This window comes from Colobus angolensis, unplaced genomic scaffold (genome assembly GCF_000951035.1).
Source record: "Colobus angolensis palliatus isolate OR3802 unplaced genomic scaffold, Cang.pa_1.0 Scaffold9, whole genome shotgun sequence".
NCBI classification, from domain to species: Eukaryota; Metazoa; Chordata; class Mammalia; order Primates; family Cercopithecidae; genus Colobus; species Colobus angolensis.
This window is the reverse complement of record NW_012122931.1, coordinates 9,984,413-10,003,335: the sequence shown is the minus strand read 5'-3', so window position 1 is coordinate 10,003,335 and position 18,923 is coordinate 9,984,413. Positions and strand designations below refer to the sequence as shown.

Genomic DNA, 18,923 nt, shown 5'->3' with positions numbered 1-18,923 from the left:
TATGGGAGCAGACTGTTGGGACAAGTTATCCATTGTCACCTGGTACTTATTTTGAAGGATTCTGTTTTCCTCATAATAGAATACTGAATAGCTTTCAGAAAAATGAGATATAGTCCCCAAGATAAATGAAGAGAGATAGTGTATAAACGCATAAATAGGGGCGGAGCACGGTGGCTCACTCCTGTAATCCCAGCACTTTGGGGGCCAAGGTGGGCAAGTCACTTGAGGTCAGGAGTTTGAGACCAGCCTGGCCAACGTGGCAAAACCCCGTCTCCGCCAAAAATACAAACAATTAGCTGCATATGGTGGCAGATGCCTGTAATCCTCAGATGGCTGAGGCATGAGAATCGCTTGATCCCAGGAGGCGGAGGTTGCAGTGAGCTGAGATCACTGCACTCCAGTCTGGGCAACAGAGCGAAACCCTGTCTCAAAAACAAAACAAAAAAGAAAACATAAACATAAATAGTATACTGCATAAATATGTGTTTATGCCTATATGCACATAGAGTATCTCCCGGAAGAATCTCCCAGCAAACTGGTAACGCAAGTTGGCTCTGAGGAAGACTTCTAGGAAGCCTCAGAGGGAGGGGTGGAAAGGAGAACTTCCTGTATTTTTTTATTTCGAATAGTTTCCAAATACAGAAAAATTGAAAGAATAATACAATGAAGGTTCATCTACCCTCTATCTAGACTTAACAATTTTTAACATTTTGCCACATTCCCCATATATATATATAATGTGTGTATGTGTATGTGTATATGTATATATATACTTGTTTTTTTTTTTTTTTGGTGAGACAGTCTCACTATGTTACCCAGGCTAAAGTGCAGTGACACATTGGCCGGGCGTGGTGGCTCAAGCCTGTAATCCCAGCACTTTGGGAGGCCAAGACGGGCGGATCACAAGGTCAGGAGATCGAGACCATCCTGGCTAACACGGTGAAACCCCGTCTCTACTAAAATACAAAAAACTAGCCGGGCGAGATGGCGGGCGCCTGTAGTCCCAGCTACTCGGGAGGCTGAGGCAGGAGAATGGCGTGAACCCGGGAGACGGAGCTTGCAGTGAGCTGAGATCCAGCCACTGCACTCCAGCCTGGGCGACAGAGCGAGACTCCGTCTCAAAAAAAAAGAAAAAAGTGCAGTGGCACAATCATGGTTTGCTGCTGCAGCCTCAACCTTCCCAGGCTAAGGTGATCCTCCCATCTCAGTTTCCTGAGTAGCTGGGACCACAGGCACGTTCCACTGTGCCCAGCTAACTTTTGTATATTTTTGTAGAGATAGGACTTCACTGTGTTGCCCAGCCTGGTCTCTCCCTGTATTTTTTTCTGAAGCATTTGAAATTATTTCCAAAGAATACGGATATTTTCATATATGAACTCAATATATTTATTATATTTTGGAACTTTTTAGTCTTTTAAATTTTTTTTTTTTGTAGAGGTGAGGTCTCGCTATGTTGCCCAGGCTGGTCTTGAAATCATGAGCTCAAGCGATCTTCCTGTCCTATGCCTGGCCAAACTTTTTATTCTTTTTGATTGTATACATGTATGTATTGTATTATATATTTCTTTTTTGTGTGTGTTTTTTTATTTGAGACAGAGTCTTACTTTGTTACCCAGGTTGGAGTGCAGTGGCGCAATCTCGGCTCACTACAACCTCCACCTCCCGGGTTTAAGCAACTCTCCTGCCTCAACCTCCCGAGCAGCTGGGACCACAGGTGTGTGCCACCACACCTGGCTGGTTTTTGTATTTTTCATAGAGACAGGGTTTCACCGTGTTTGTCAGGCTGGTCTTGAACTCCTGACCTCATGTGATCCACCCACCAAGGCCTCCCAAAATGCTGGGATTACAGGTGTGAGGCACTGCACCCAGCCGTGTATTATATATTCTTGATTAAGACATAAAACTGACTTTGCAAACCACATATCTGACCTTGTTGCATTTGTGAGTTGGTCCTCTGACTCCTCTTGGGTGTAGCAGGAAGACCTCCAGTAGAGAGAATCAGGAGACCTGAACCCATAGTCAATCTTGGCCATTGGCCAACCAAGGAATTTAGAGCAAGCCTTTTTCTGACTGGGCAGGAGTCCATGTCTATAAAATGAGGGTATAAAATGATTTTTGAAGCCTCTTTTAGTTCTCTGCTTCAGTGATTCTAAGATGTTAACTTTATTAAGTTAATGTGGACTTTCATTGTTGTGCATTAGTATCGGGATAAGAAGTAAAACCACTGTCTTCTCAGCAACTAGTCTCTTGATACGTAATTGTTGCTACTGATAATTCAGTTAAGTATTTGAAGTTTTTCTTTCTTTTTTTCCAGAGAACTCTTATTGTTAGTCAATGGTAATTTATTCTTGAGTTGCTCTGAATACCTACTAGTGCCATAATATTCCAAATGAACCTGGTTATCCGTTTATTGGGGGTTGGGTTTTGTTTAGAGGTTTTGGGTGATGGTGAAAGTGCACATGATTCTCCCCGTGACGAGGCACTGCAGAACATCTCAGCTGATGATCTCCCAGACTCTGCGAGCCAAGCAGCCCACCCGCAGGATTCGGCTTTCTCTTACAGGTATTTCTCTTATAGGATTTGGAACTTTAGGGTTTGGACTTTTCAGCACCATTGCAGTCACATCAAGTCAAGTGATGTGTTGAGTCAATAAATGTATAAAGCAGGGAGAGAAAAATGAAATGCTATTTACTAAGAAGACTTTGTTTCAGTTGTAGATGTTATGTGTCAAAGGTGTTAATTCAAGGATTTAAAAAATTCACTGGGTATGGTGGCTCATGCCTGTAATCCCAGCACTTTGGGAGGCTGAGACAGGTGGATCACTGGAACCCAGGAGTTGGAGACCAGCTTGGGCAACATAGCAAAATCCTGTCTCTATAAAAAAGAAAAAGGAAAAAAAAAAAGAAGAAAGCATTTCTTGTCAGATAGTGAGCTTATCTTGTGGCATCATCAGCGTTTCTGAAGAGATGTGCCAAGAGATGTTCCAAATCTGTGCTGGGGGCTTCTGACTTCCGTGGTCCCTCCCACTCTGCCATAATATGCTTTTCCAATTCTTATAGCAGCGGTCATAGAACTCGGTGTATGAAAAAAGGTCGGAAAGGATTTGTTGTTTGATTCTGGTGCCTTAAACAATGGTCCTTGCCCCGAGCACTTTTATCACTGGGCTCCTTGGGTAATTAGAAAGCCTGTTCTTTTAAGTGGAGTGTCAGTTAAGAATCATCTTTTTTAAAATGTTTGAAACATTTGAGTCCTAAGGTAACATTAATTTATATAGTAAATATTTGTAAAATGTAACCATATCTGGCTAAAGAAATTAATGTGTTTTCTACTCATTTTTCAGAGATGCGAAAAAGAAACTGAGGCTTGCTCTTTGCTCTGCGGACTCTGTTGCCTTCCCAGTGCTGACCCACTCAACAAGGAATGGTTTACCAGACCACACAGACCCAGAAGGTAAATTGCTGCAGGATCATTTAAGTTTTCCTATGTTTATGGGTTGCACCATATGAAATTGCCAGTATTCAGCTGTTTAAGCTGTATGGCAATTCCATATGGTTCAACTTAATATGTTTATATTAGTGTCACGTAAGGGCACTTTGATTACTCATAGTTTATTAAAGTATTTTCTAATTGGGAGTGGCAATACAGCTTAGTTCTAATGATACATGACAAAGCAGAATTGACATCCCAAATGCTGAGAGTTAGCTTAATTAAGCCCATGGAAATTCTCAATAAAAACAGAATCCTTGTTTCTTTTATTTAGACAATGAAATTGTATGCTTCTTAAAAGTTCAAATAGCTGAAGCAATTAATTTACAAGATAAGAACTTAATGGCTCAACTTCAAGAAACAATGCGCTGTGTGTGCCGTTTTGATAATAGAACTTGTAGGAAACTGCTGGCTTCTATTGCTGAGGACTACAGGTAATACACCCCACCTATTCAGCTTTTAAACCTAGTTGTTAGCTGCAAGTGTTTTCTTTTTGATCCTTATTTCAGAAATGAATCTAGGCTTCCTACAGAGTGCTTGGCTCTATTTTCCTGGATGTAGATTTCTGTGTTAGTCTGTTCTCATGCAGCTGATAAAGAGATGCCAGAGACTGGGCAATTTACAAAAGAAAGAGGTTTATTGGACTTACAGTTCCATGTGGCTGGGAGGCCTCACAATCATGGCAGAAGGTGAAAGGCACGTCTCACATGGCGGCAGACAAGAGAAGAGAGCTTGTGCAGGGGAACCCCCCCTTTTTTAAAACCATCAGATCTTGTGAGAGTTATTCACTATCATGAGAACAGCACAGGAAAGACCTGTCCCCATTGATTCAATTACCTCCCACTGGGTCCCTCCCACAACACTGGGAATTCAAGATGAAATTTGGGTGGGAACACAGCCCAACCATAAGCTGCCCCTTGCTTCTCCCAGATCTCATGTCCTCACATTTCAAAACCAATCATGCCTTCCCAGAAGTTTCCCAAAGTCTTAACTCATTTCAGCATCAACTCAAAAGTCCACAATCAGAAGTCTCATCTGAGACAAGGCAAGTCCTTTCTGCCTATGAACCTGTAAAATCAAAATCAAGTTAGTTACTTCCTAGATACAATGGAGGTATAGGTGTTGGATAAATACAGCCGTTCCAAATGAGAAAAATTGGCAGAAACAAAGGTATAGGTCCCATCCAAGTCCGAAATCCAGCAGGGCAGTCAAATCTTTAAGCTTCAAAATGAACTCCTTTGACTCCATGTCTCACATCCACGTCACGCTGATGCAAGAGGTGGGTTCCCATGGTCTTTTTTTTTTTTCCCCGAAGCAGAATTCGCTCTTGTTGCCCAGGCTGGAGTGCAGTGGTGCAATCTTGGCTCACTGCAACCTCTGCCTCCTGGGTTCAAGCAATTCCTCTGCCTCAGCCTCCCAAGTAGCTGGGATTACAGGCATACACCACCATGCCTGGCTAATTTTGTATTTTTTTTTAGTAAAGACGGGGTTTCCCCATGTTAGCCAGGCTGGTCTTGAACTCCTGACCTCAAGTGATCCACCTGCCTCAGCCTCTCAATGTGCTGGGATTACAGGCGTGAGCCACCGCACCCAGCCAGGGTTCCCATGGTCTTAGGCAGCTCCGCTCCTGTGGCTTTGCAGGGTATAGCCACTTCCCCAGCTGCTTTCATGGGCTGGTGTTGAGTCACTGGCTTTTCTAGGTGCATGGTGCAAGCTGTCAGTGGATCTGCCATTCTGAGGTCTGGAAGACAGTGGCCCTCTTCTCACAACTCTAATAGGCAGTGCCTCAGTAGGGACTCTTTGTGGGGGTTCCGACCCCACATTTCCTTTCCATACTGCCCTTACAGAGGTTCTCCATGAGGACCCTGCCCCTGCAGCAAACTTCTGCCTGGGCATCCAGGTGTTTCCGTACATCTTTTGAAATCTAGGCAGAGGTTCCCAAATCCCAGTTCTTGACTTCTGTGCACCCACAGGCTCAACACCACATGGAAGCTGCCAAGGCTTAGGGCTTGCACTCTCTGAAGCCACAGCCCAAACTCTATGTCGGCCCCTTACAGCCATGGCTGGAGCAGCTGGAAGGCAGGGCACCAAGTCCCTAGGCTGCACACAGCATGGGGACCCCGAGCCTGGCCCATGAAACCATTTTTCCTCCTAGGCCTCTGGGCCTGTGATGAGAGGGGCTGCCGTGAAGACCTCCGACATGCCATGGAGACATTTTCCCCATTGCCTTGGGGATTAATATTCAGCTCCTAATTACTATGCAAATTTCTATAGCCAGCTTGAATTTCTTCTCAGAAAATGGAATTTTGTTTTCTGTCGCATTGTCAGGCTGCAAAGTTTCTGAACTCTTACGCTCTGCTTCCCTTATAAAAATGTATGCTGGCAAGGCACAGTGGCTCATGCTTGTAATCCCAGCACTTTGGGAGGCCGAGGCAGGTGGATCACCCAAGGTTGGGAGTTTGAGACCAGCCTGGCCAACATGGTGAAACCCTGTCTCTACTAAAAATACAAAAAATTATCTGGGAGTGGTGGTGGGTGCCTATAATCCTAGCTACTTGGGAGGCTGAGACAGGAGAATTGCTTGAACCTGGAAGCAGAGGTTACAGTGAGCTGAGATCATGCCACTGCACTCCAGGCTAGGCAGCAAGAGTGAAGCTCTGTCTCAAGAAAAAAAAAAAAAAACAAAGCCAAATGCCTTTAACAGCACCCAAATCACTTCTTGAATGCTTTGCTGCTTAGAAATTTCTTCTGCCAGATACTCTAAATCATCCCTCTCAAGTTCAAAGTTCCACAAATCTCTAGGGCAAGGGCAAAACCAGTCTCTTTGCTAAGACATAACAAGTCACCTTTGCTCCAGTTCCCAACAAGTTCCTCATCTCCACCTCAGTCTGGACCTTATTGCTCATACCAGTGTGAGCATTTTTGTCAAAGCCATTCAACAAATCTCTAGGAAATTCCAAACTTTCCCACATTTTCCTGTCTTCTGAGCCCTCCAAACTGTTCCAACCTCTGCCTGTTAACCAGTTCCAAAGCTGCTTTCACATTTTCGGTTGTCTTTTTAGCAGTACCCCACTCTCAGTCCCAATTTACTGTATTTGTTCTCATGCTGCTGATAAAACATACCTGAGACTGGGCAATTTAATAAAAAAAGAGGTTTAATTGGACTTAACAGTTCCATGTGGCTGGGGAGGCCTCATAATTATGGCGGAAGGTGAAAGGCACATTTCAGATGGCAGCAGACAAGAGAAGAAAGCTTGTGCAGGGAAATTCCCATTTTTAAAACAGATCTCTTGAGACTTACTATCACGAGAACAGCACAGGAAAGACCATATCAATTTCTAAGCAATATATTTGGATATTTAGTGTGGAAACGTAGTTATAAATGAGCAGTTCCAAATAGAAGAGTGCAGTTTACTTCAGCTTTGCACAAAAGCAGGTAGAGAGGTGTGCCTGTATTGTGAGGCCAGGACAACTAGAATATCATATTTCTTTTTTTGGTGGTGATAGGAAAGACTACTTTTCTGGACCAGAGAAGCAGAAGTAAGTAGCCTTAGGAATTGCTGTGCTTTTTCTGCTGCCAGTCCCTTGCTCATGATTATGGAGAAAAATGTAACTGAGATGCTTAGGTAGTGAGGAGGCTTCAAGGCTTAGGGAATGGGCACTGTGGTGATTGTTACATTTAGACTATAAGCAAGTAATTGGTGGGGGATGTTTGTAACCTAGTGACATATAACCTGTATTTGTTGTTATTTTTAGTCATCTGTAGCTGTCAATTTCCTATTAAGTATGAGGTCCTATAACTCCAGTATAAAATACACCAAGTATGCACAGGGGCTTAGTGACATTTAGTGAGTTAGGTAACTAAGTCTTCAGCCCCATAGATCCTCTCAGACAAAATGCAAAATGGGGCTGTTCTTCAGCTGGCACCATGATCAGTCTCTACCATGTCTGCAGCCTGACAGGCTGCTTTGTATATGTGCTACTGAAGAAAGCACAGACATGCTGCTTTGTAAAACCAGTCTGTGCAGTAATTTTATAAAGAAAAGTTAGGACCCTTATTCTTCAAAGAAAGTATGCACTGAATATATCTGATGTCATGCAAAGTATTTTTCGTTTTAGAAAAAGAGCCCCATATATTGCTTATCTCACTCGTTGTCGACAAGGACTACAGACTACACAGGCTCACCTGGAAAGGCTATTGCAAAGGGTTTTGCGAGACAAAGAAGTGGCCAATCGATACTTTACCACCGTCTGTGTGAGATTACTGCTTGAGAGCAAAGAAAAGAAGATCAGGGAATTCATTCAAGGTAACTCAATACCTTTAGTTTAAGCATCTCTTCACCTGTCATACGGTTGGGAAGATTTGGAAATACTGTTTTGCTAGTTTGTTCAAGTATCTGCATGACTTAAATATCAGTTATTTTATGGAGTCTTAATAAATTAAATTTTGATGTCAAACCAATAAATTGCATTTTTCTCCTGTATTGAATATCTGTAGTTTACTTTTTAAATTGGGGACATTGGTAAATTTTAGGTCTATACGAATTCTCTCATTAAAAAAAAAAAAAAATGCATTTTTTTTAGAAACTTTTTTTTTTTGAGACAGTCTTGCTCTGTCGCCAGGTTGGAGTGCAGTGGCACTCGGCTCACTGCAACCTCTGACTCCCTGGTTCAAGGGATTCTCCTGCCTCAGCTTCCCGAGTAACTGGGATTACAGGCATGCGCCACCACAACCCAGCTAATTTTTGTATTTTTAGTAGAGTTGGGGTTTCACTGTGTTGGCCAGAATGGTCTCAATCTCCTGACCTCATGATCCGCCCACCTCGGCTTCCCAAAGTGCTGGAATTACAGGTGTGAGTCGCTGTGCCCGGCGTAGAAACATTTTTTTATAACAAATTCCTTGCACTTAAACTTTCACATATTCCTTACTTTTTCTCCTGATTTAATTATATGGCCACATATTGTCCTAAAATAAACCACACTGAAACACTTTTGGCTTTAAGATCATGGCGTCTGCATAGCTAGTGAAAAAAATTATTTCTATGATTTCCTTTTTAAAATTATTTAGATAGTTTTTATTAAACTATTTAAAAATTATCATTTTGCTTTGGAGACTTTCAGAAACTCACCGCAGCTGATGATAAAACTGCTCAGGTAGAAGATTTTCTGCAGTTTCTTTATGGTGCAATGGCCCAGGATGTCATATGGCAAAACGCAAGTGAAGAACAGCTTCAAGATGCACAGCTGGCCATTGAGCGAAGCGTGATGAACCGGATTTTCAAGCTCGCCTTCTACCCTAATCAGGATGGGGACATACTTCGCGACCAGTGAGTACTTCTATGTTGAGTGCCTGTGTGGGACTACATAGGGATCTACCAGGTAGCCCATATTTTAGGCAAGCTATATGTGTAACTTAGTGTCTGATTGTAAAAGGAAATGCATTGGTTACCATTTTTCACCTGTCAGAGTTACATGATCACAAAGAATGATAATATCCAGTTTTCAGGGAAGTGGGCAGTCAAGCTGGAAGGGGTAGAAATTGGTGTAGCCTCTTTGGAAAGGACTGCTGTTTACTCTGCCTTAACTAATCTTCCCTTCCTTCTTGTGATTAAGTCTTACTTAGCCTTCAGGTCTTGACTTAAGTATCGTTTCCCTGATGAAGCCTTTCCTGACTAGGTTACATCCTATTAGGGCTGTCTCAGGCCTCAGTGCCTTTCTTTAGCACTTGCCACAGTTGCCATTTGACATCTGTTTGAGTCATGGTTTCTGAACCCAGCACTACTGACATTTAGGGCCAGATTGTTGATGATGTGGGAGGCTGTCCTATGCATTATAGGATCTTTAGCAGCATCCCTGGCCTCTACACACTAGGTGCCAGTAATACCCCACCAATTGTGACAACCAAATGTCTCCAGACATTCCCAAATGTCCCTTGCGGGGCAAAATTCTCCCCTATTCTTTTCTTTATTTTGAGACAGGGTCTTGCCCTGTCACCCAGGCTGGAGTGCAGTGGCATGATCACAGCTCACTGAAGCCTCAACCTCCCAGACTCCTGTGACAAGTGATCTTCCTACTTTGGCCTCCCAAATCGCTGGTACTGTAGGTGCACACCATGACACCTGGCTGATTTTGTTTGTATTTATTTATTTATTTAGACGGAGTGTCACTCTGTCGCCTAGGCTGGAGTGCAGTGGCATGATCTCAGCTCACTGCATCCTCTGCCTCCTGGGTTCAAGTGATTCTCCTGCCTCAGCCTCCTGAGTAGCTGGGACTACAGGCACGCGCCACCATGCCCCGCTAATTTTTTGTGTTTTTAGTAGAGATGGGGTTTCACCATGTTGGCCAGGCTGGTCTTGAACTTCTGACCTCAGATGATCTGCCCATCTTGGCCTCCCAGAGTGCTGAGATTACAGGTATGAGCCACTGCGCCCAACCTTGTGTATTTTTTATAGAGACAAGGTGTCGCTGTGTTGCCCAGGTTGGTCTCAAACTGCTAGACTCAAGCGATCCTCCTGCTTCAGCCTCCCAAAGTGCAGGAATAAGAGCTGGGATTACAGGGCATGAGCCACCATGCCTGGCCCTCTCCCCTGTTCTTAATCACTGGTTTGTGTGATCTTTTAATGAATGTTCTCTCCACACTGGCTTGTTCCCTCTGTGAGACCAGGAAATAATGCTTTTATTAACCACTCTAATAGCACCAGGCACAGTACTTGGCCTCTAATATATGCTTGTTATATATTTATTAAGAATGAACAGTTGGTCAGGCATCGTGGCTCACACCTGTAATCCCAGCACTTTGGGAGGCCAGAGTGGGTGGATCACCTGAGGTCAAGAGTTCGAAACCAGCCTGGCCAACATGGTGAAAGCCCGTCTCTACTAAAATACAAAAATTAGCTGGGCATGGTGGCATGCATCTATAGTCCCAGCTGCTCAGGAGGCTGAGGAGGGAGGATTGCTTGACCCAAGAGGTGGAGGTTGCAGTGAGCTGAGATCGCACCACTGCACTCTAGCCTAGGCGACAGAGTTAGACTCTGTCTAAAAAAAAAAGAGAGAGAGAATGAACAGTTAAGTGTTTGAATGCCAAAAAATGCCTGGAATTATATGGCTTATAAGTTATATCTCAAGCTGTTTAAAAATACCAATCCTGCCGGGCACGGTGGCTCAAGCCTGTAATCCCAGCACTTTGGGAGGCCGAGACGGGCGGATCACGAGGTCAGGAGATCGAGACCATCCTGGCTAACACGGTGAAACCCCGTCTCTACTAAAAAATACAAAAACTAGCCGGGCGTGGTGGCCGGCGCCTGTAGTCCCAGCTACTTGGGAGGCTGAGGCAGGAGAATGGTGTGAACCCGGGAGGTGGAGCTTGCAGTGAGCTGAGATCGGGCCACTGTACTCCAGCCTGGGTGACAGCGAGACTCTGTCTCCGAAAAAAAAAAAAAAAAAAAATACTAATCCTGACCGGGCACAGTGGCTCATACCTGTAATCCCAGTGCTTTGGGAGGCTGAGGCAGGTGGATCACCTGAGAGTCAGGAGTTGGAGACCAACTTGGTCAACAAGCTGAAACCGTGTCTCTACTAAAAATACAAAAATTAGCCAGGCATGGTGGCTCACACCTGTCATGCCAGCTATTCGGGAGGCTGAGGCAGGAGGACCACTTGAACCCGGGAGGCAGAGGTTGTGGTGAGCCGAGATCACACCATGCACTCCATCCTGGACAACAGAGCGAGGCTCTATCTTTAAAAAAAAAATAAAAATAAAAATAAAATAATCTTGGAAAAAATTAACCTGGAATAGTAATACTGGTTATTTTTGGGTAGTGAGACTAGGGAATATTTTGCAGTTTTATTTTTCCTCGTCTGTATATTCTCTCTTTTTTTGACAGTCTCCCTGTGTCATCCAGGCTGGAGTGCAATGGCGCGATCTCAGCTCACTGAAACACTCTGCCTCCTGGGTTCAAGCAGTTCTCCTGCCTCAGCCTCCTGAGTAGCTGGCATTGCAGGCATATGGCACTATGCCCAGCTATTTTTGTATTTTTAGTAGAGATGGGTTTTCACCATCTTGTCCAGGCTGGTCTCAAACTCCTGACCTCAAGTGATCTGCCCACCTTGGCCTCCTAAAGTGCAAGGGTTACAGGCATGAGCCACCGTGCCCAGCCTTCTGTGTGTTCTTGAGCACTGCTTCACAACTCTGTTTCTGACCTCAAGCATGTTAAAGTTGTTACCATGCTTCTTAACAGTGACAGTGGCTTGCTGGGCCTGACTCCCAGGGGTCCGTGTAATAGGATCCTCGGGGTGTGGGTTATGTTTGTATGAAATATTTTTCATGGAGATTTTCAGATGTTGCATAGATATTTGAGAAAATTCACTTTCCTGTGAAATGGGTTAGGATCCTTCCAATCTGCTGTCCTCATTTGTTCATGGTCTCAGAGTGTTTGGCCCACCCCAGACTTCTATGCTTAATACGCCAGATGGGACCTGTTTTCTCTCCAGAGCACCAGTTTTTGCCTTTAGGCATAGGATGAGGAATGGGGACGTTCAAACCATATTGACTACAGACAGCAACTTTGAAGGAGGTTATTTTTCCGCACCCTCCATGACATTTCTGCGGGGTTTATAGAGTATGAAAAGCCAACAGAGGACCTGGAAAGAACACTAGCAGCCAGGAAGCTGGTTTCAGCCCCTGCTACTGACACCTGTGTAGCTTAGGCAAGCCTTTTCCCTTTTTAAGCCTACTTCTCTTCATCTACAAAGTGAAAGGTTTGGTGAATGGTAGAGGCCCTTCTCCATGTAATTAATATCTTTGGTTTCTGGCTTTTGATCCTTCTACTTTTTTATCCCCCCTCACCTTCTTTTCCTCTACTTTACAAAATTATGTGTCCAAGCAGCTCCTACTAAGGGCTCTTCTCCTTTCTCCCTTGCAGTGCTGTCTGGTCCAGAGAGGAAAGACTCCCTCCCTTCCCTGCATCCCCTTGGCTCACTCAGCGTTTCTGAGCAGATTGGAAAGAATACTTATCTAAGAGGCTCAACTCTAACTGTAATCCATATCTAGCAATAAGTCAACATGTTTCAAATGTTTTGTAAAAATCAGTGATGACTATTTGTGTACCGTATTTTCTGAAATGAATATTTACATGTGTATTTTGGGGGTTTTCAGGGTTCTTCATGAACATATCCAGAGATTATCTAAAGTAGTGACTGCAAATCACAGAGCTCTTCAGATACCAGAGGTAATACAGGTTTATATAGCATGGGTAATGTTAACTAAATGCTGCGTGGTAATGTTTCCACATTTTCAAGGAACTGAAATATGATAAAATATAAAACATAATTTTCACTCTATGTAATTCAGTCTTACTTCAAAGTTCCTGAAGATGCTTTCAGGGATTAAAATTCCCTGGTATGAAATAGTAGAAAGCCAGTTGGGAGGACCCCTTCCTTGATGCCACTTCTCAAGCCAGCCCTGCTGTCAGGGGCAGTACCTCTCCATCAGTGCTTTTATATTCAGGTTTCTGCAGAAATGTTTTGAAGAAGCGGGAGGCTGGTAGCGCTCCGAAGAGTGAGATATGCTGCCTCAGGAGAGGTCATTGAGTCTGCATGTGATCTCAGATTACCTTTAGCATTTTTACCTGTCCTACATCTCTTAGAAAATAAGAAAACATGAAAATTTCAGGTATTTGAGGTTTCTGGTTGTTTTTGTTACAACCTCCACTAATGAGACATTAATTAGCCTAAAATTGTAAATTGTCTTTGGTTTTTTGAATCTGTTATTTCCAGGATTACTGCAACAATGGTACATATTTTTAAATTAACCTCTTTTTTTTTTTTGAGAGGGAGTCTCGCTCTGTCGCCTGGGCTGGAGTGCAATGGCGTGATCTTGGCTCACTGCAACTTCCACCTCCTGGGTTCAAGCAGTTCTCTGCCTCAGCCTCCCAAGTAGCTAGGACTACAGGCGTGTGCTACCACACCCAGCTAATTTTTTTGTATTTTTAGTAGAGAGGTGTTTCACCATCTTAGCCAGGCTGGTCTTGAACTCCTGACCTCGTGATCCACCCGCCTCAGCCTCCCAAACTGCTGGGATTACAGGCATAAGCCACCGCGCCCAGCCTTAAATTAACCTCTTTTATCACACGTGATAAATCTAGTTCCTGTGTAGAGCCAGTTTAAGCTAGTTTTAACGGAAAGTCCTCTTTTAGTAGTTTGCACTTCTGGAATCAGCTACTAAATGTAGAGAAGTTCCATTCTAGCTATTTAAGAAAGAGAATGGTTTGAAATTTTGTGAATTTTAGCTTCTGTGCTGTCGAATGCCATTTTTCTATTAATGGGTATCTGGTTTGCTCTATTTTAAAATGCAAAGCAACTTATTTAAAAGTTTTAAAGTTATGCTTCAATCTTTGGTGAAGGGGAAGGGGCCCTGCAATATGGTTTTACCAAAGAGAGGAAAAAGCAACCACATTATCCTCTGCCTCCTGACACGGAGATTGCGGTGGTCACTGCCTGGGGTTGCATTGGATTCAGAATCTGTATATTGTCTATGGTCTCACTTAGGTTTATCTTCGAGAAGCACCATGGCCATCTGCACAATCAGAAATCAGGACAATAAGTGCTTATAAAACCCCCCGGGACAAAGTGCAGTGCATCCTGAGAATGTGCTCTACGATTATGAACCTCCTGAGCCTGGCCAATGAGGACTCTGTCCCTGGAGCGGATGACTTTGTTCCTGTGTTGGTGTTTGTGTTGATAAAGGTGGGCCCCTTACTACTCTCAGTTAAGGAGTTATGTGGCATTCCGAGCAAGTGGCACAGGGCTTCACACAACGGTGGAGATCTTGGTTCTTTTCCAAGTCACAAGCTCTGGGTTACTCAGAAAGAAAGTGCCTACTGTCAAGATTTGTTCTTTTGAGACAGAATCTCACTCTGTCGCCCAGGCTGGGGTGCAGTAGTGTGATCTCAGCCCACTGCAACCTCCATCTCCTGGGTTCAAGCGATTCTTGTGCCTCAGCCACCCAGATAGCTGGGATTACAGGCGTGTGTCACCACGCCCAGCGAATTTTTTTGCATTTTTACTAGAGACGGGGTTTCGCCATGTTGGCCGAGCTGGTCTCGTGGTCTCGAGCTGGCCTCAAGTGATTTGCCTGCCTCAGCCTCCTAAAGTGTTGGGATTACAGACATGAGCCACCGCGCCCAGCCAAGATTTGTTCTTACCTTAGGGTTTTCAAAAGAAAGGATGGGAAGACTAGATTCCTAGATGAACATTTTCAGCTTTTAAAGCAGTGCCTGGGTCGGGCGCGGTGGCTCACACTTGTAATTCCCAGCACTTTGGGAGGCCGAGGTGAGTGGATCATGAGGTCAAGAATTCAAGACCAGCCTGGCCAAGGTGGTGAAACCCCATCTCTACTAAAAATACAAAAATTACAGGCTCCTGTAATCCCAGCTACTCGGGAGGTTGAGTGCAGTGAGCCGAGATCACACTGCTGCACTCCAGCCTGGGCCACAGAGTGAGACTCCGTCTCAAAAAAAAAAAAAAAAAGCAGTGCCTGAAGTTTTTGGTTGAGACTCAGTATATAATTACTGAATGAATGGATGAGGGCAGGTTCTTTTTGTTATGCTTTTGCTATCTTCTTTCATATGGAATTCCTTGCAGTACATGTCATATAGGCTACCAAATTTACCAATCATCTCTCCTCTTTTAGCTTCTTATTTTGTAATTGTAGTGTGAAAGTACTGACATCTGTCGTTCTTGTTGACTTTAAAATTATAGTTTCATCATTTAAATGGTTTATTTTGAACATTTTGAGGGTGACCATGTAGTTTGGGTGCATACAGCCAGCCACTCAGTGATCGTGTCACTTGTGTGTTCCAGTCAGCTCAGCCCAGCCGTTGCTCTCTAAAGTGTGTGTGATGTATGTCCTACTGTTTCTTAGCGTTGTAATATTTCTACAACCTGAACTCAGCTTGGAGGGAGAAACCCGTGGGGTTGGCCGTCACAGCTCCTCCTGTTGGCCATCGCTCTTCTGGCTTCCACACGTAGTAAATCTAGTTTCTGTGGAGAGCCTCTGGCAACAGAGGGCATGCCATCTTTTTAGTTTTTTCTTTCTCAGCTTATTCTCCCTGGACTTACCAGATATAATTCAATTTGCTTACAGTATTTATTTTGTTATCTAACATTCTGAAATCCTGGGATGTTGAGTAAGACCACAGAGATTAGTTCAGCCTTCTTAGAAACCAGTGAAGTTAAGGACTTGCAAGGATAGAAACCTCTAGATAGATTAGCTGAGATTAGAACCTGGGTTGCCTTTTCAACATATTGCTACTCATGGAAACTAGGGTTTAAAGATTACTTCCAAAAAATAACTTTGGGGTTGTTTTCAAAAGGACTGGTATGTCTTTCATAGAAGAACATTTGAAGAACACTTAAATGATTTTGGCAGAGCTTTGACATCTGAGTAATTGACTTTTATTTTTTACTTCTCTAGGCAAATCCACCCTGTTTGCTGTCTACTGTGCAGTATATCAGTAGCTTTTATGCTAGCTGTCTGTCTGGAGAGGAGTCCTATTGGTGGATGCAGTTCACAGCAGCAGTAGAATTCATTAAAACCATCGATGACCGAAAGTGACCAAGACCAAGGCCCACCAAGGCAGCAGACTGTTAATCAAACAAACAGATCTCTAAGAAGGCGCATCAGCTGCTTTGAAGGCTGAAGATTGTTTTTGTATAATATTGTACAGCTTCAGGCATTTTAAAGCAGATCTTTACTAAACAGGTTAATGAGCTAACAAGCAGGTTCTCTCGTCTTTGGGCTCTTTCCTTTCTGAGTTGCATATTCTATGTTCTTGTCCCCAAGTAGAGACTAGTACTACAAAAAGGGACCACATTTTTCAGGTATTTCTAAATATTAAAAAAACAGAACAAAAATCTCTTAGAAAATTTCTAGACCTCCATTCTTGGATGCCCTTTCTTTCCTTTTATTTTAAAAAAGAACAGTACCCCTCTTTTAAGATGCTGTCTTACATTAATGTGCATCTAATGGAAAGAAGATATGAGTTGCACTGAGGATTATAATAGTGGTACATTAGTGGCATTATCTACAAATACACTCACCTAAATTGAAAAGCTAAGAAGGAAATGTAAATATAATATATATTTATATTTGATGTAATATGGACATCTGCAGATTCTAATAAACAAGGACTATTGCTGATAGTAGGCTGTGACATACTGTCTTGTGAAATGGTTTCCTTGACAAGATTTAAGCTGAGCTTAAAAGTAAAAAACAAAAAGTACACAAATATTTATTAAAATGTAATACAGTTTATTGGACTTTCTAAGTATGGCGTTTGATGGACAGAGCTGTCTTTAATGAGTGTGAAAGTTACTAAGTCACTTAGACATCTCACCGTGGAAGTTTGTGAGCCTGCATTAGGAGATAGACTGATTACCATACACGACGTAAAAAGGAACAGTGGATAGCTCATACTTTATGGTGGTTCTTCTCCTCCGAAATAATATACTGCAGAAATCCCAGACAGAGCTCCTTACAAACCTTTAATTGTAATATATTTTTGATGATTATTCACATTGAATGCACAGACCAAGAATTCAGTGAATGTCATTTTTTAAAAAACTAATTTGTATTGTCTGCTCTAGTGATACAAGTTTTACTAGTGATAAACTATTTTAATCAACCATACTATTCTTACGGAAAAAAAAAATCTATTTTGGCAGGTTTCTGTGCCTTTATTTCCCTCTTCTGAAAAAAAGTCTGTGTTTTCATAGTTTGGTTTGCATTGTATATCAATAATTAATCAGGAATGGTTTTTGGTGCCTGAAAAATTGGCCAAGGAGGCACACCAAAGCTTCAAGCACAAGTCTTGTACGTGGGCCATCACTGTCTGGTTTCACTTTGTGTGTTTCCTAAACACATTTAGCTGCTTTTATAACAAACTCAGCCCCATACTTGAGTCCCTTTTTGTTGGGAGCATTTCCAGGCATCTTTTAAGGAAACTGTGACAAACAGCCTTGAGCAGATGAATATGGAGGCTGTCTGCTGTCCGTCTCTGAGATCTTCGTGTCTGGGAATGCCTAAAGATTTTATTTTTTTTCTTTGTTTTTATTTTATTTTTTGAGACAGAGTCTCATCCTGTCGCCCAGGCTGGAGCGCAGTGGTGCGATCTTGGCCCACTGCAACCTCCACCTCCCGGTTCAAGTGATTCCCCTGCCTCAGCCTCCCAAGTAGCTGGAACTATAGGCGTGTACCACCACGCCCAGCTAATTTTTGTATTTTTAGTAGAAACGAGGTTTCACCATGTTGGCCAGTATGGTCTCGATTTCCTGACCTCGTGATCCACCCGCCTTTGCCTTCCAAAGTGCTGGGATGAGCCACCCGCACCCAGCCAGAAGCTAGATTTTCTTTATGTCTCCACCCCTTCTTATTCATTTACTTTACAATACCAAAATAAATTGCATAGGAGTGTGGGATGTGGTTTCTGCCTTCTAGAGAGAGATCAGAATTAAACTAGTACTACGAAATGTCCTTTTGAATGTTAGGTCAAGAAATCCATGTACAGAGTCGTGAGCTTCATGGGCTGTAACTGCCAAACTTGCCCTGTGTTAGAAGTTAAATCCCATCGTAAATACATCACGAGGCCAGCTGTGTGATCTGAGACCTAGATGGGAGTTCATTTACTTCAGCCTTTGATTCAGTAAATGTTCAGAAGACTTCAAATGGTTGAAATTCATTGTTACAGGATTTTACTCATAAACCAGTGAGAGATTTTTTTTTCTCCACAATGGTTGCTAAGTCTATTCCATGTTAACACTGTGGAAATAAATATGAAGATGTGGACATTGCATTGGGGCTCTTTTCTGTGGAAGAGAAGGTGGTGGGATTGGGGTGAAGGGCTACACTGAAGGCAGGAGATAGGGCTCTGCCTTGTTGGAGCCAGGGCTGAGGATAGACCCCCAGAGATTTGGCATCTGTGACACCTCTAAAATAGGTTCGGGTGCTCATGTCTCCGTAGCTGGCGGAGGAGCACAGCACAGCTGTTCCAGGGGCGGCTAAGGTTTCCTCTGAACATCCTGTCAGGAGCAAGGACTACTTCGGCATTAACCATCACTGGTTTGATTTCTTGACAGGTACGTGAGATGGGGAGTGATCTGATTTTTTTTTTTTTAGAAAAGAGGAATAGTTGTTCCCCAAATGTTTCTTCCTCCACTGCCCTCCCGTACTTGTTTTACACGAAAGATTAGTGTAAAAGTGCAAAATCAGCCCTGGAAACATTCGGTAGCCACCGATTACTACATACAATTTACAAAGTGGATGTTAAATGGAGAGTGAGTTGGCTCAGTGCCCCTGAAATCTTGTAGGATTAACTTCTCTGAGGAAAAGAAAAACCAAGTTTGCATTTTGTATTAATATTCTGCTTTTAGAAGTAATAGAA

At 43.1% G+C, this 18,923-nt stretch overlaps 1 protein-coding gene across 2 annotated transcripts in view; it reads left to right on the top strand.

Annotated features, from left to right (window-relative positions):
* Positions 1-18,333, top strand: part of GAPVD1 (GTPase activating protein and VPS9 domains 1) — a 110,615-nt gene extending 92,282 nt beyond the window's left edge. For both annotated transcript variants that reach the window (XM_011931381.1, XM_011931380.1), the window contains exons 21-28: positions 2,433-2,562; positions 3,341-3,450; positions 3,761-3,920; positions 7,606-7,793; positions 8,600-8,813; positions 12,641-12,713; positions 14,032-14,229; positions 15,959-18,333. In XM_011931381.1, the coding sequence (XP_011786771.1) occupies positions 2,433-2,562; positions 3,341-3,450; positions 3,761-3,920; positions 7,606-7,793; positions 8,600-8,813; positions 12,641-12,713; positions 14,032-14,229; positions 15,959-16,099 (1,214 nt within the window). In that variant the 3' untranslated portion in view covers positions 16,100-18,333. The remainder of the gene's footprint in view (positions 1-2,432; positions 2,563-3,340; positions 3,451-3,760; positions 3,921-7,605; positions 7,794-8,599; positions 8,814-12,640; positions 12,714-14,031; positions 14,230-15,958) is intronic.
* Positions 18,334-18,923: the final 590 nt, after the last annotated feature.